The following is a 14,779-nucleotide window of genomic DNA, read 5'->3' on the forward strand; positions in this document are numbered from 1 at the left end:
AAATAAAGCTATTTTGTTTACAGAAGAAAATCTCCAAAAATCTAAGAAACAAAAACTCCTGGAACTAACAAGCAATTCTAGCAAGGTCATAAGATACTAGGTTAATATATGAAAGTCAATTGCTTTCCTATATGCCAGCAATGAACCATTAGAATTTAAAATTAAAAACACAATATCATTTACATTATCACTAAAAGAAAAAGAAGTACTTAGGTATAAATCTAACAAAATATTTGCAAGATCTGTACGCAAAAAAACCCTGCATAGCTCTTGAAAGAAACCAAAGATCTAAATAAATGGACAGATATTCTGTGTTCATGAACTGGTAGATTAAATATTATTAAGATGTCAATTCTTCACAACTTGATCAATGTGATCCAAATCCCAGCAAGCTATTTTGTAGATATCAACAAAATTATTTTAAATATGATGAGAAGACATTTTCTTTATTAATGACATGAATTAGTACCTAAGCAGGCTTTAATGGAGAATTTATTGAAAAAAATGGAGAAGGTTTCATACTATTATTTCAACTACAATCTTTTCTCAAATTTATCTCTCCAAAACTATATTTTAAGCTTGCATTTGTTAATTTATAGATGCCAGATGATATTCGTCAAAAGTAGCAACTACATCTTACTGATTTTTGCAGAGCCAGTGCCTAGCAGAGTACCTCACATTTAGTAGATACTTAACAGATTTTTCCTAACCAGATATTTGGTTGAATTTTACTTTATAATGCCAGGCCTAGAACACAGTACTATTAAGAGTAAGAGATAAAAAACAATTTCTATTTGATTTTTAAATTAAAATGTTTTAACATATGAAACAAATCTTTAAATTAAGAAATAGTAAAGATTACAAATATTGTGTAGCTTCTAAAAGTATTCCAGGGTTGGGTTACTTTTTTGTACAAATAGATCGCTGTGTACTATGCTCCCGTCACTGATTTCAACAATTCATATAAATGCCCATTATATGAGCATTTGATGATCAGTTTCTTTTATTACCAGTGAATATGTGGGTGGGCAAAAGAAGGCTTACAGTTGTGAGTATGCAAAATGCAGTTTATTCTTGTATTCTTATTTATTTTATTTTTTAAATATATTTTATTGATTATGCCATTAGTTGTCCCATTTCCACCCTTCACTCCCCTCCACCCTGCACACCCCTCCCCCAGCATTCCCCACCTTTTGTTCACGTCCATGTGTCACAAGTTCTTTAGATTCTGTATTTCCCATAGTATTCCTGCCCTCCCCCGTCTGTTTTCTACCTACTGTCTATGCTACTTATTCTCTGTACCTTCTCCCCCCTCTCCTCCCACTCCCCTGGTGCTAACCCTCCATGTGACCTCCATTTCTATGGTTCCACTCCCAATCTAGCTGTCCTCTTAGTTTGCTTTTGTTTTATGTGTGGTTGTTAATAACTGTGAGTTTGCTGTCCTTTCACTGTTCACATTTTTCATCTTCTTTTTCTTAGATAAGTCCCTTTAACATTTCATATAATAAGGGCTTGGTGATGATGAACTCCATGAACTTGACCTTATCTGAGAAGCACTTTATCTGCCCTTCCATTCTAAATGAGAGCTTTGCTGGATAGAGCAATCTTGCATGTAGGTCTTTGGATTTCAGGACTTGAAACACTTCTTTCCAGTTCCTTCTTGCCTGTAAGGTCTCTTTTGAGAAATCCACTGACAGTCTGATGGGAACTCCTTTGTAGGTGACTGTCCCCTTATCTCTTGCTGCTTCTAGAATTCTCTCCTTCATTTTAATCTTGGCTAATATGCCTTGGTGTGTTCCTTCTTGGATCTAACTTCTTTGGGACTCTCTGAGCTTCCTGGATTTCCTGGAAGTCTATTTCCTTTGCCAGACTGGGGAAGTTCTCCTTTATTATTTGTTCAAATAAGTTTTCCACTCGTGGCTGTTCCTCTTCCCCTTCTGGTACCCCTATAATTCGGATATTGGAACGTTTAAAGATGTCCTGGAGGTTCCTAAGCCTCTCTTCATTTTTTTTGAATTCTTGTTTCTTTCTTCTTTTCTGTTTGGTTGTTTCTTTCTTCCTTCTGGTCCACTCCCTTGATTGGAGTCCCAGTTTCCTTTCCATCACTATTGGTTTCCTGTGCATTTCCCTTAATTTCAATCAGTTTAGCCTTCATATGTTCCTCTAATTTGTGGCTAAAATCAGCCAGTTCTGTGAGCATCCTGATCACCAGTGCTTTGAACTGTGCATCTAAAAGGTTGGCTATTTCTTGGTCACTTAGAATTATAGGCTCTGGGGCTTTGAGCTGTTCTTCAGTCATAATGTTTGGTCTCTTCGTACCTGTTATATATGAGGGGCAGAGCCTTAGGTGTTCACCAGGGCAGGGCGACCCAGTTGCTGGGTTGTGATGCTGTATGTGGGGGCGGGGTCAGAAAGGGAAAAAAACTCTCAGATTTCTGTCCCCTCTGTGGCTTCTCACAAGCAAATTGGGCCCATCTGGTGCTGGTTCTCGGGTGTGTGGGCCTGTGTACTCCCCAGGACCCTTTGGGTCTCTCCAACGAACTCTCTGTGGGCCTGGGAGCCTCTCCGGGCCCCTCGACCCAGAGAAAGTTTTTTCAGTTGGTGCTTTCAGGCTCTAATTCCCATAGCTGGGGCCCTAGCCTGAGCAGTCTGTCTCACTGTTCACTCCTTCGCTTGGTTTATCTGCACATGAATGTGTGACCACAGTCATCCAGCCACCCTGGGTCCTCACTGGGTCCGCCTGTCGCCACCCCAAGCCTGGGATCCACTAACCACCTCCACCTCCACTCCTGGGTCGGTCGGACCAAACGATCTCTCCAGCCCGACCCCGCTCCACTGCTGACTCTGCCCCTCTTACCAGTCTGGCTGGATGGTTCGTTGTTGTCAGACTTCCGTACAGTTCAATTTTCAGTGCTTTGGCTGAGTTTTTGTTTCTAAAACTTTGCTGTCTTTAAATTTAGTTGTGGGAGGGGGCAGAGTGTTTCCACCTACGCCTCCATCTTGGCTGGAAGTCTCTTGTATTCTTATTTATTAATTATTGTATTATATTCCTACTTTTGCCAACCCCTGTATATATTTCAGGCCTGTACAGAAAAATGATTCACACTCATGTCTACTCCTAAAGTTTTGGAAAAACGTCACATTAAAAAGTTAGTATAAATCTTTTAAGCACAGACATTATCAGAGACTAATGAAATTACTTTCTGAAGGAGGGGTTGAAAGAATGATCTCTTCTTTGAACTAATTATGTGTTTATGATTACCAGAAAAGGAAACTTTAAAGTCTATCTAGTACCCTAGCCAACTCATCCTCCAGATTGGGTGGCAAGTAGGGATATGGTCATTTAGGAACTGAGAACTGAGTCACTGTAAGAAGGATAAATGAGGTCAAGTGTTTTGTGCAGACAATACAGGGCAGAGCTAGTACTGCTAGTTCTAATATGACCATTAATTCCCTTATCCAATTTACTAAAAAGCAAACAACAACATGACAAATCTAGATTAGGATGATGAGGATAAAGGCAACCAGGAAGTCTGCTAAGCCCCAAAATTCTTCTAGTTCCCTAAAGAAGTCACTCTCCCGGAAATCGACACACACGCCATTATTTCTTTGATAACAGGACAACAGAAACATAGGTCATTTCTCCTATATCAGCACACTAACAGAATCGGAAATACAAAATATTATAATAAAAGAATTACAGTTTTGCTGAGACTTTTGTAGTGTTCCAGAGACTGTTCTACCATAACTGGATCAGCAACAAAGGCCAGGTAAAGAGAGGAAACCACACAGAAATATGGTTCATATTATATAAGTACTTCTGACTTCTCACAATCTTTGTTTTCTGACAATCTTTATGAAAAACCCTGAGCCTCTCTTTAACTTTCTTCAAATACTAAACATTTTGTACACAAAAAGCAAGAAATCACATTTTATTTTTATTTAAATAAGGATGAAAGTAACGGTGAAGTAAATTATATAATTAATCTCATATATTCAGTTTCTCACTGTTTTTTTCAAAAAGATTTTATTTACTTATTTTTTTTAGAGAGAAGAGAAGGAAAAAGAGAGGGAGAGAAACATTAATGTGTGGTTGCCTCTCAGGCATTCCCCAGACCTGGCCAGCAACCCAGGTATGTGCCCTGACTGGGAATCAAACCAGCGATCCTTTAGTTCCCAGCCCGTGCTCAGTCCGCTGAGCTACACCAGCCAGGCCTCAGTTTCTCATTGTTCCCTCTCTTTAATCTTTGTCTTAAAAATTCAGTTCAGTTCCGGCTAGTGTGATCCGAACCAATCCAGGCTTGGTTCACAGGCCAGATTGAGCACTGGTCTGCAAACCAAGGGGTCACAGGTTCGATTCCCAGTAAGAGTACCTGCCTGGGTTGCAGGCCAGGTCCCCAGTAGGGAGCATGTGAGAGGCAACTACACATTGATGTTTCTCTACCTCTTTCTCCCTTCCCCTCTCTAGAAATAAATAAATAAAATATTTTTAAAAAACAGTAACAAATATACAACATGCTGGACATTATTTAATTATATATACACCCAGAACCAGTATTCTCAAAAAGAGAACAAATTTATGCATATTATCACATATGCCCATGCATAAGTAATCATACATTTTTATAAGCATTTCCTTAATTTTTAAAAGGTATAAAAATACACGGGCATGATTATTTTATACATAATGGTACAACAGAAAGGATTATATCAATTTTTAACTATAACATTAAATTTCACAGTAATTCATTTGTTTGATCCTGAAGAATAAACCTTTCAAAAAGCATCAAATTATCTATTTTGGGGTAATGGGGTAAAGATTTGAAGGTCTGCTGACTGAAAAAAGAATATACTATAACAAATCTAATTACTAAACAGCTGCAGATTCTAAAAAGAGTTTTTATTACCCTGAGTTAGGCACTAATTTATGCTTTAAATTTTCCACCCAGCGATATCTTTTTAGATACATTAAAGGAAAAAAACAACAATACTTAGAGAACTGGCCTGTGTGTCCCTCATTTAGTGAAAGGCTGTAAAAAGAGATGTTTTCAGATGCAATCCAATTTTTAAAGCATCTCTTCAGACAAACCATAAGCCATACAAGGTTAAGGAAACTAAGGTTTACTCATCTTTGAAACTCAAAGTGCCCTACATATAGCCACTAGGAATCAACGTTCACACAATTGGTTTCCCAAAAGCAGAAATGCCTGTTCTCATCCACTTTCACTCTGGGCCCATCTTGCTGGCACTAACAGTGTGCAGTGCACACCACTCACTACAGGTAACAAGCATATTCTAACAAACAAGTAAACCAGATATATGGAAAGATAAGAGCAACATATTCAACTGATAATTTTTTTAACATGAAAGACAGGAGAGCTTACTTACATAAGATCAAAAAAGGTATGGGGGAAGGGTCACAGCAAGAAGTGTGACAAAAACTGAGAGAAAACTTTGTAGGAAGACTTGCATTATATATCAGAAATCCTTGGGTTTTAAAACTCAAGGGTTAAAAGACCCGAAGCTTCTATTTGCTATGGAGGTATTATGTTCAGAAGAGTGAAATTTAACTTGGAAACCAATAACCTATTTCCCCTTTGTATTATCCACCCAGGAATTTTATTTTATTTTTTTAAAGATTTTTGTTTATTTGTCTTTACAGGGGAAGGGAAGGAGAAAGGGAGAGAAATGTCAATGTATGGATGCCTCTTGTGCATCCCCTGCTGGGAAACTGGCCTACAACCCAGGCATGTGCCCTGACTGGGAATGGAACCAGGAATTTTATTTTATTTAAGCTTTAGAAATTTATTATAAGTCAAAGCAACTCATTAAAACCATAGAATTTCATTACAGACCTTCCCATTCGCTTAATTTCAAACTCCCATATTTCTCCACATATTCAAGATGCCAAATTTACTTTTATTATATTTATTATTCTAAATTGTTTATCATCCTAACACAAGAATCAATAGTATTCAAACCATTGTTTTCGGATTTACTGGCAGAGATCTTCAAACAATTATTACCAACATAAAATTATTTGAACAACCAATTTCAAGAATAGAAAATTCACTGAATTAAAAAGATTTGTGAGCTAAAACCCAAATATGTATCAACTGTCATAAAGCCTTAAATATAAAATGTAAGTAATATTTTGCATATTGGAAAGAAAAAGCAAACATAAAAATCACATCATTGCCCTGGCTGCTGTGACTCAGTGGACTGAATGCTGGCCTGCAAACCAAATGGTCACAGGTTCAATTCCCAGTCAGGGCACATGCCTGGGTTGCAGGCCAGGTCCCCAGCTGGGGGCACACAGTGTGTGAGAGGCAACCACACACTGATGTTTCTCTTGCTCTATTTCCCACCCTTCCCCTCTAAAAATAAATAAATAAATATATTTTATAAATTCACATCATCTTTATTTATGCATGTATACACATACGTACATGTTATGATAGATCTGTGAGTTTAAATGGCTTGGGCTAAAGTGCTAAGCTCATTTCACATATAAATTACCTATAGCATTATAAAATACCACACAAAAAAACCTTTTAAATTTTGGTCTTAACAAGTTATACACAAAATAGCATGAAGCCAGATTATTAATACTCAGACTAGGTATACCATAATAGAAAAATATGTTATTGCTTCAACACTTGCTGTATTATTTTTTTAATTGAGGAATAATTCACATATAATATTAGTTTCAAGTATACAACATAATGATTCGATATTAGAAAACTTACCATCTAAAAGTTAGTCTGTGAGTAAAACATGCTCACCACTGAGCAACAGCTATGGAAACTTGAAAAACTTACCTGAATAAATGGAGATTATTATCATAATCAAGTAATTTATATAACATGATTCCTTTCAAGGCTGTTCAAGAATTGTCAACTATAGCCAGTAATCACAATCATACACTATTAACCCCATCCCCATTTCATAATCAAATACCTATCCACAATTGACTTCAAAATCTGGATTTAGATACATCAAGCATTATAAGTTATTGGGTGTACATGAAAAATACTGACTGAATAAAATTATTCATTGCTCCTAAGTACCTGAACATAAATTCATCACTACCCTGGTTTCTTCTCTACCACTTTTTCTTTTCCCAATAGGCAACTTTTCACCTATACATAGGTCAGCTGAAAAAATAGCACATGATTGCAAAGAACTAATGATCACCTAATACTGATAAAGCTTGTCCCAAATAGTCTCCCTTCTCTGGGTTCACATATTAATCCTACTTGATAAACATCATTATTATAGCCAGACAGTTCTAATTATATGCCCACATGCATAGAACACTACATTAGTTTCAAAACAGTAAAACACAAGATATTTTCATGTACTTGCCTTGTGTCTGCATTTAAGTACAACTCCATAGGCTCCTATAATAAAAAAAAAAACAGTTGGGACCAATATACAAACTACAGCTTTTGTAGAAGTTGAAGTTCTATTATATTTACATTGATTATCAATATATGTTATAATGACTCCTGAAATTACAATATTCTACAGTGATAATGCAATTAGCTACATTAAAAGACAGCACGGATATTTTATATATATATAAAATATCAATAGTATTCAATAGTGATTATATATTATAATATATAATATATATATATTATATATATATATAATTTATTTATTTTTAAACCAAGGGTATAAACAACCTATTTCAACATGTATTTTTAAAGGTTCTCTTTTTAAAGAAACTTTCACTTGAGACATTTTTACCCTTAGGCTCAAAATATTTTGGAGACAAGATCTGAGCATAGGAACTTTAGGAGTAAATGAAAATTAATTCAAGAGGTTCTAGGAAGCTAAAAAATATAAGTGCTAATGATTTACGAATAGTAAGCTCAAGCAAGGAGCCTACCACATAGGTTCTCTGTCCTAGGAGACATTTAGATCCTCTTATAGCATCAGTCCTCAACCTTTTTGGCACCAGGAACAGGTTTTTCCATGGCTGGGGGGGGCGCAGTACAGAAGGCAGAGCTCAGGAGAGATTTACTAGCAGCCAGGTTGGGGACCCCTGTCTTATAGGATATTGGAATCTCTTTCCTGATTGTCACAACTGTATAGGTGTCAGCATTCTGGTTAATAACTAGTAGACATTGATACATTTTTGCCATAAATAAAGATGCAGTTCAAGGGCACAGGCCACAAGCAGTCCAAGAATCTGGCCATTTATAACCATGTACTCCCGCTGTGTTTGGCATATTTTGATGAGATTTGTCACTATCTTTTGGCCTATTTATACAATCACCTAGCCAATAAACTACTTCGTTATAGGCAAAACAGAGCTGACGGCAAGGAAACTGAAGTTAAAGTTACTTGTGAAAATCTAATTAGGAGAATCAAAAGGTAATGTATGATAACTGAGGTTTGTAGAAATATCAAGAACACTGATATGGGCGAGCAAAGCCTCATGTATGTATGAGAAGGAGACTTTACAGACATGAAATTGAGAAATATGTCTCCAACAGAGTCTAGAGAACCAGAACAAGTCTACCCAATTTTGATGGAGATGGATGAACCTTAATATCACAGTTAGGAGGGGACCAGCCATTACAGCCATCCAACTTAGCTCTACAATTACAGGCAATCATCCAATCAATCCTCATGCCAGTTTTCTGTGGGGTGAAAATGCACTGTCTAGGCTACAGGAATGTAGAGTTTGCTCGACAGTTTTTAGTTTCCTTAATACATATATTTCTTAGCCAAAAAGCATTTGAGACACTTTATAAAGAAAACAACATATAGCAATGATGGTTCTGACTACAAGTTAAACCAACATACTCTGATTTATATAACAGCCTGGTAGTTTTCTTATAGTTAATGAGAGCTAGTCCCTGAGAAGATAATCACTTATATGTATACAAAGAAAAACAAGTTTATGATCCAGAAAACTTAGACTCAGAATCTGGAACATTCCAACCCCATTATATCCTATGAGGAGACCTCTGGTCACTAGCTTTATTGCGTAAGTCTCTAATTGTAATACTTCTGAAAAAATCAACAACAAACAAACAAAAAAAGGCAGGTATTATAAAACAGATAGTAGATAAGATATGGAGAATAAATTTTATTTACATAATTAATATCAATCAAGAAAAGAAAAAGGAATTGACTCGTGAAGGAAGATGGATCTGCTCTTTTAATATGGTTTCAGCTTCAGACCTTGAAGCTGACACCAAATGATTATACTGTACTTTAATTGTTTCTATTTAGTTGAAAAGGACTTGAAAACTTAATATTAAAATCTAAAACAGCTTTGCTGTTCACATTGGTATTTTTAAAACTTTTGAAATTCAAAATTTATTTGAAAAAATTCAAATACAAATTTTATAACATTTGCTTTAAAGATATAAATGCTAAGAAACTATAATTATAGTTGCTTATCCCATTAACAGAATCATTTATCAAAATCTCCATAAATTTATCTTTAAGTCAAGAGCAAAATTACTGAGAGAAAAAAATCAGGAAGACTTATGAAAAATGATTTACTATATTTCATCTAACCAATGATGTCACTGATTATAAGCATAATTTTATGTATTATCAAGAAAGGAAAAATGCTGCCAATTAAACCATGACATACTACTGATTGTAACACACATCTGATTTCAAAGATATTAGAATATGCCTCTGAATTTATAAAATGTGGTTTGTCATTCCCCAAAACAAATAAGTTATTTATTCATTTATTTACCATGTAGTAAGTAAAATTTAACTTATATAAAAAAATTTAAGTTATTCACAATAAACCTAGCCAATAAATAAAATGTAACCAAAAACTTATTGACTAAAGAAACCATAATTTCTAATGAGAAGAATAAAATAAAGGCAGCTTTAAGAAATCCCTGATTTATTCAATTTTAAGGGGTTTTAAAATGGTATTAACCTTTGAACCCTGGCTGGTGTGGCTCCGTGGATTGAGCACCAACCTGTGGACCAAAGGGATGCTAGTTTGATTCGCAGGCAGGGCACATGCCCAGGTTGCGCGCCGGGTTCCCAGTAGGGGTGAGCAAGAGGCAACCACACATTGATGTTTCTCTCCCTCTCTCCCTTCCTTCCCCTCTAAAAATAAATAGAATTTTTCAAAATAAAAAATGGTGTTATTAACTTTCAATGGGAGAATAAGACCCAAAAGTTGAGAGTAATTTTATTTTTAATATCTTACTTTTGTGGCTCATATCCAAGTTGCTTTAAATTAAATTAAGAGGACCTGAATTATTAATTTTTTTGGTGGTAGGTATAATTGTACATTGCTCAAAAACTCAAGGAATCTAAACTTACCTTCACCTACAACCCCAAGGATCTCAAATTTATTCATCACATTACCAATGTTAGGAATCTTCATGAAGACAAACTCCTCTTTTGATGCGAGCCACAGAACATGGCATCAAAAAGAACTTCTGAGAAAGGTGTGCAGTAAGTAGAACACAACAGAGCCGAAGAAAGAGATTCTCATAAGTTGGCAGGAACTTTCACATATTTCTTCTAGTGTGAAGTAGTAAATGATTCCCTGAAAGAACAAACAATTAAAAGCCATAGTTTTATATCTCAGTAATCTGATAACCTGTCCTAGCCCATTTTTTATAGTTCTTTTGAAACCAGGTTAATTAATGTTATATATATATATATATATATATATGAAAGAAATAATCAATAACCAGAAGAGAGAAAGACACAAACTGGAACACAAATGAACAAATGAAGTTAAATGTATTTGAAATGAGTAACAACCACACAAAGGAGGCCAAGGGAAAAAGAATTAACCTTAAGTAACTCTTGAAAATCATATTTTGACAACATACTCTGCTTAAACTAAAGACCAAAATAAATACAAACACATATTTTTTCAAAGATTTTATTTATTTATCTTTACAGAGGAAGGGAAGGAGAGAAGGAGAGAAATATCAATGTATGGTTGCCTCTTGTGGGTCCCTGCTGGGAACTGGCCTGCAATCCAGGCATGTGCCCTGACTGGGAATCGAACCACAATCCTAAGGTTCACAGGCCCATGCTCAATCCAGTGAGCTACACCAGGCAGGGGCAAACACAGATTATACTCTACTAAGATATATTTTTCACATGGATATAAGACTTCTTTATTGTAGAACTGAGTAAATGAATAAATATATGGTGGATAATGAGAATTTAGTCCCTTATTCTATTGTCAGATGAAAAGAAGTTATGAATATGAAAAGGGGGAAGGCTTGGAATTAGAGCTAACCATAAAAGCTCAGTTCTTAATATAGAGAGGTGTAGAAACAGGTATAAATGTATGTATAAATATCCTTAGCTCTGTCTGATGAGGGGGCCTGGAAGCAATGACACTGCAGTAGCCATGAGCACAGCTAATGGACTAAAAAAAGGAACCAGGGTTCCTTGAAGAAATGTCTGATTTCCAGGCCAGGGCAGAAAATAAGGAAATGCTCAAAGAATAATGGAGATGCATGTCTAAAGGACACAGGAGTCAGCTTGAAGAGACATCCACTGGTCAAATGAGGAACATTTGAGCAACAAAATAAAAACAATAGCACATTATAATCCAAAGAATAAAATAAAAATGCACCAGTCCTTACTGACATAAATGAGTGGGGGAGAAGAGAAAGCTCTTTCTTACAGCATAATTCCAAACAATGAATGTAGTGAAGAAATTAGAAAAATTGCCATTTGGCAATCACCCTGGCTATAATTATTTCAGGCAAGTATCATCAATACTTAAAAAACTAGTGGTTCAAAGTTTGATGGAAAACAGAATATTATCTAGTCTCAAAGTTGCTCTCTCTAAGATACCTATCAATTACAAAGGAAAAAATAGTAGTTTCATAGTGAAGAATCCTGCCAGTACTACCATCTTAAGTGAATAAAGTTAACATCGTTAGTAATAGGACAAGTCAACACCATATGCCTCATGATAGGATGCATCACAGCCTGTGGTAAAACCTGAATCTAAACAGAGAAAGCAGCAGACAACTAAGGATATTCTACTAAATGACTCACCTGTACTCTAAAAATGTCTATGTCATGAAAGACAAAAAAACAACGATCTGTTACAGGAAAGAAAATTAATGCATGAAAACTTAATTTAATGCATGATCCTGGATTGGATTCTAGACAAGATAAAAAATTGCTATAAAGAGTAACTGAAAATTTAAATGTCTACAGATTACATAATAATATTGTACCAATCATAATTTTACTTTGATAATAGTATAGTGGTTATGTAAAACAATTCTATTTTAAAAATGAAAAAAAATGATGAAATAGGTGAAGGTGGTCAAAAGGTACAAAATTCTAGTTAAAAAATAAAATTGCTAATAGAGTAATTCTTAAAAGTTTTCATCACAGGAAAAAACTGTACTATGTGTGATGTTAACTAGACTTACTGTGGTGATCATTTCACAATATATGCAAATATTAAATCATTATGTTGTGTATCTGAAAGTAATATGATGTTATTATGTCACTTATATTTTGATAAAATAAATATGGCACAGCCCAAAATCTCTAAAATAAGGCAGTCTAACAAAAAGATTAACCAAAAAAAAGAGGAAAGAACACCAAAGTTTTTGGAGATAAAGTTTGCAACTTAAACAATTCAGAAAAAATATGTTTGTGAAGAAAGAAAAAATGATAAAATAAACATAGTAAAATGTTAATTTAACAGTTGGGGAACCTGGGTTAAGGGTCCAGGAAACAGAAACTTCTTTGTATTATCTTTGTAATTTTTCTCTAAATCTGAAATTATTTCAAAATAAGTTTTGTTTAAAAAAAACCTATCCTATTATTTAAAAGATTAACAGCTGTATCAACAGAAAATATTGGTTAAAAGATAAATCAAAACCAGTAAAGAAAAAATTTTTTGCTGCCTATGAAATTTGAAACTTTAAAAAAATATGACTACCTCATATGGTATTAACATGAAGAAATGTGCCTTTTTGTACACTGATAGCAGGAATGTAAACTGAGGCAAACTTTCTAAGGAGTAATATGTCCATAATTAAATACTTTTAAAACATTTCTAACCTGATAAAAGTATTTGACAAAAACCTACAACATTATTCTTAAATGTGAAATGTTAGACCCAATCCCTTTAAAAATTAAGAACTTGACAAAATGTCCTACAATTAATACTTACTAGCATTATTATTAAACATTATCCTGGTGGGTTCTAGCCAGCTCAGTAAAATAAGAAAAAAATAAATGAATAAAATATATAGGACTGGAAAGAGGGGAAAACAGGATTTACAGATATTATTTTCTACATGGAAAATTCAGAGGAATTTACAAATTATTAGAATTGCAAATGTTGGCAAGGTAGCTGAATATAAGTTTAATATACAAATATCAACTGCATTTGTAAATAGCAACAAGAAACAAAATATAATTTTTCAAAAAATCAAATTTACATCAAAAAGTTGCTTAGAATCTAACATAACAAAAAATATTCAAGGCCTCTATTCAAATTTATATATATGAAGATGACCTAAATAAATGGAGCCATCCCAATTTTAAGTTCGGAAGATTCAATATTCTCCATATTAACCAATGGGGATGCAATCCCAATCAAAATTCTAGGGTTTTCTGATAAATTAAGAAAAGTCCATTCTAAAATATACATGCGAGAGCAGAGTTCCAAGCAGAGTCCACACATCCCTGATAAGAAAAGTAAGAAGGCTCAGGCTTGAGCGTAGGATCTGGCAGTATGCCCTAACAAATATATTGAAGGTCAGAACTGAGCTACAGAAATTTAGACAGGATGCTACTGGCACAGATATAGACAAATTAACCAACAGAATTGATGTAAGAGCCCAGAAGTAGACTGTACTTACTTAAATATCCCTACAGCTCAATTCTCACCTCCCCCTGAATTCAGTCTGTTCTCTACACAGGAGTCTTTAGGATAAGTAAGATCATATCACTTCTCTGCTCAAAACTCTCCAATGGCCTCCCTTATCATTAAGAGTTAAAGTCCAACTCCACAAAAGCCACAAGGCCTTGACCTACACTCCTTTGACATCATCTCTGACTCTTGGCTTGCTTCACTCTAGCCACACTAAGCTAGTTTCAGTTCAATATGTAACAAGAAAGTCACAGTTGTCCCTAATCCTAAATATTTGTCACTCTAACATTTACTTTGGGTCAGATTCTTATCATCTGATGTTTCGTTCAACATTTACAAAAAAATGTTTTTGAAATAAGGCAAGAGAAAGCAGACTATATTTTACAAAACTTTAATAGAATCACATTTTTAAAGGATGACCCTTACATTTAGACAAAATGTCATAATTTCAGAAGAAAATAATAAATATTCAATTCATTCATTAAATAAATAATTACTGAATGCCTAACATGTTTCAGGAAATGGATAAATAATACACAAGACAGTGGTGAACAAAATAGGCAAAGCCCTTGTCTTCATGGAGCTTTACATTTTGCTGAGGGAAGAAAAAAAATACAAGATTATTATTAGATACTGGTACATGTTATAAAGGACAAAAAAAGGAATGATTATTCAGAGAGGCCTCTCTGAGAAGGTGACATCTGAGGTGAAATATCAATAACACGGAGCCAGCCATATGAAACTCGTAAGTTAGTCACACTCCAGGTAAAAGATGCTCAGAGTGTTTGAGAATGAATCATCCAGGAAACATGTAAATATTCTATTTTCTTGCCAATAATTGTATATGACTCATTTCAAAGGAAACTAGAGATAAAAATTTTATTCCCTCTAAGGAGACTCAGC

General features: G+C 34.7%; 1 protein-coding gene across 2 annotated transcripts in view; it reads right to left on the minus strand.

The window, feature by feature from the left end:
- The window catches only part of CDKL5 (cyclin dependent kinase like 5), a 171,895-nt gene that overhangs the window by 111,810 nt on the left and 45,306 nt on the right, over positions 1-14,779 (minus strand). Inside the window, exons 1-3 of one of the 2 annotated variants that reach the window (XM_037046271.1) lie at positions 13,866-13,996; positions 10,321-10,549; positions 7,369-7,403 (exon numbers count right to left, since the gene is read on the minus strand). In XM_037046271.1, the coding sequence (XP_036902166.1) occupies positions 7,369-7,403; positions 10,321-10,384 (99 nt within the window). In that variant the 5' untranslated portion in view covers positions 10,385-10,549; positions 13,866-13,996. Of the gene's footprint in view, positions 1-7,368; positions 7,404-10,320; positions 10,550-13,865; positions 13,997-14,779 lie in introns of those variants that run through there. The other variant, XM_037046272.1, reaches the window with a different exon arrangement.

The sequence above is a fragment of the Sturnira hondurensis genome, unplaced genomic scaffold, assembly GCF_014824575.4.
Source record: "Sturnira hondurensis isolate 20B ecotype Veracruz unplaced genomic scaffold, ASM1482457v3 Scaffold0005220, whole genome shotgun sequence".
NCBI classification, from domain to species: domain Eukaryota; kingdom Metazoa; phylum Chordata; class Mammalia; order Chiroptera; family Phyllostomidae; genus Sturnira; species Sturnira hondurensis.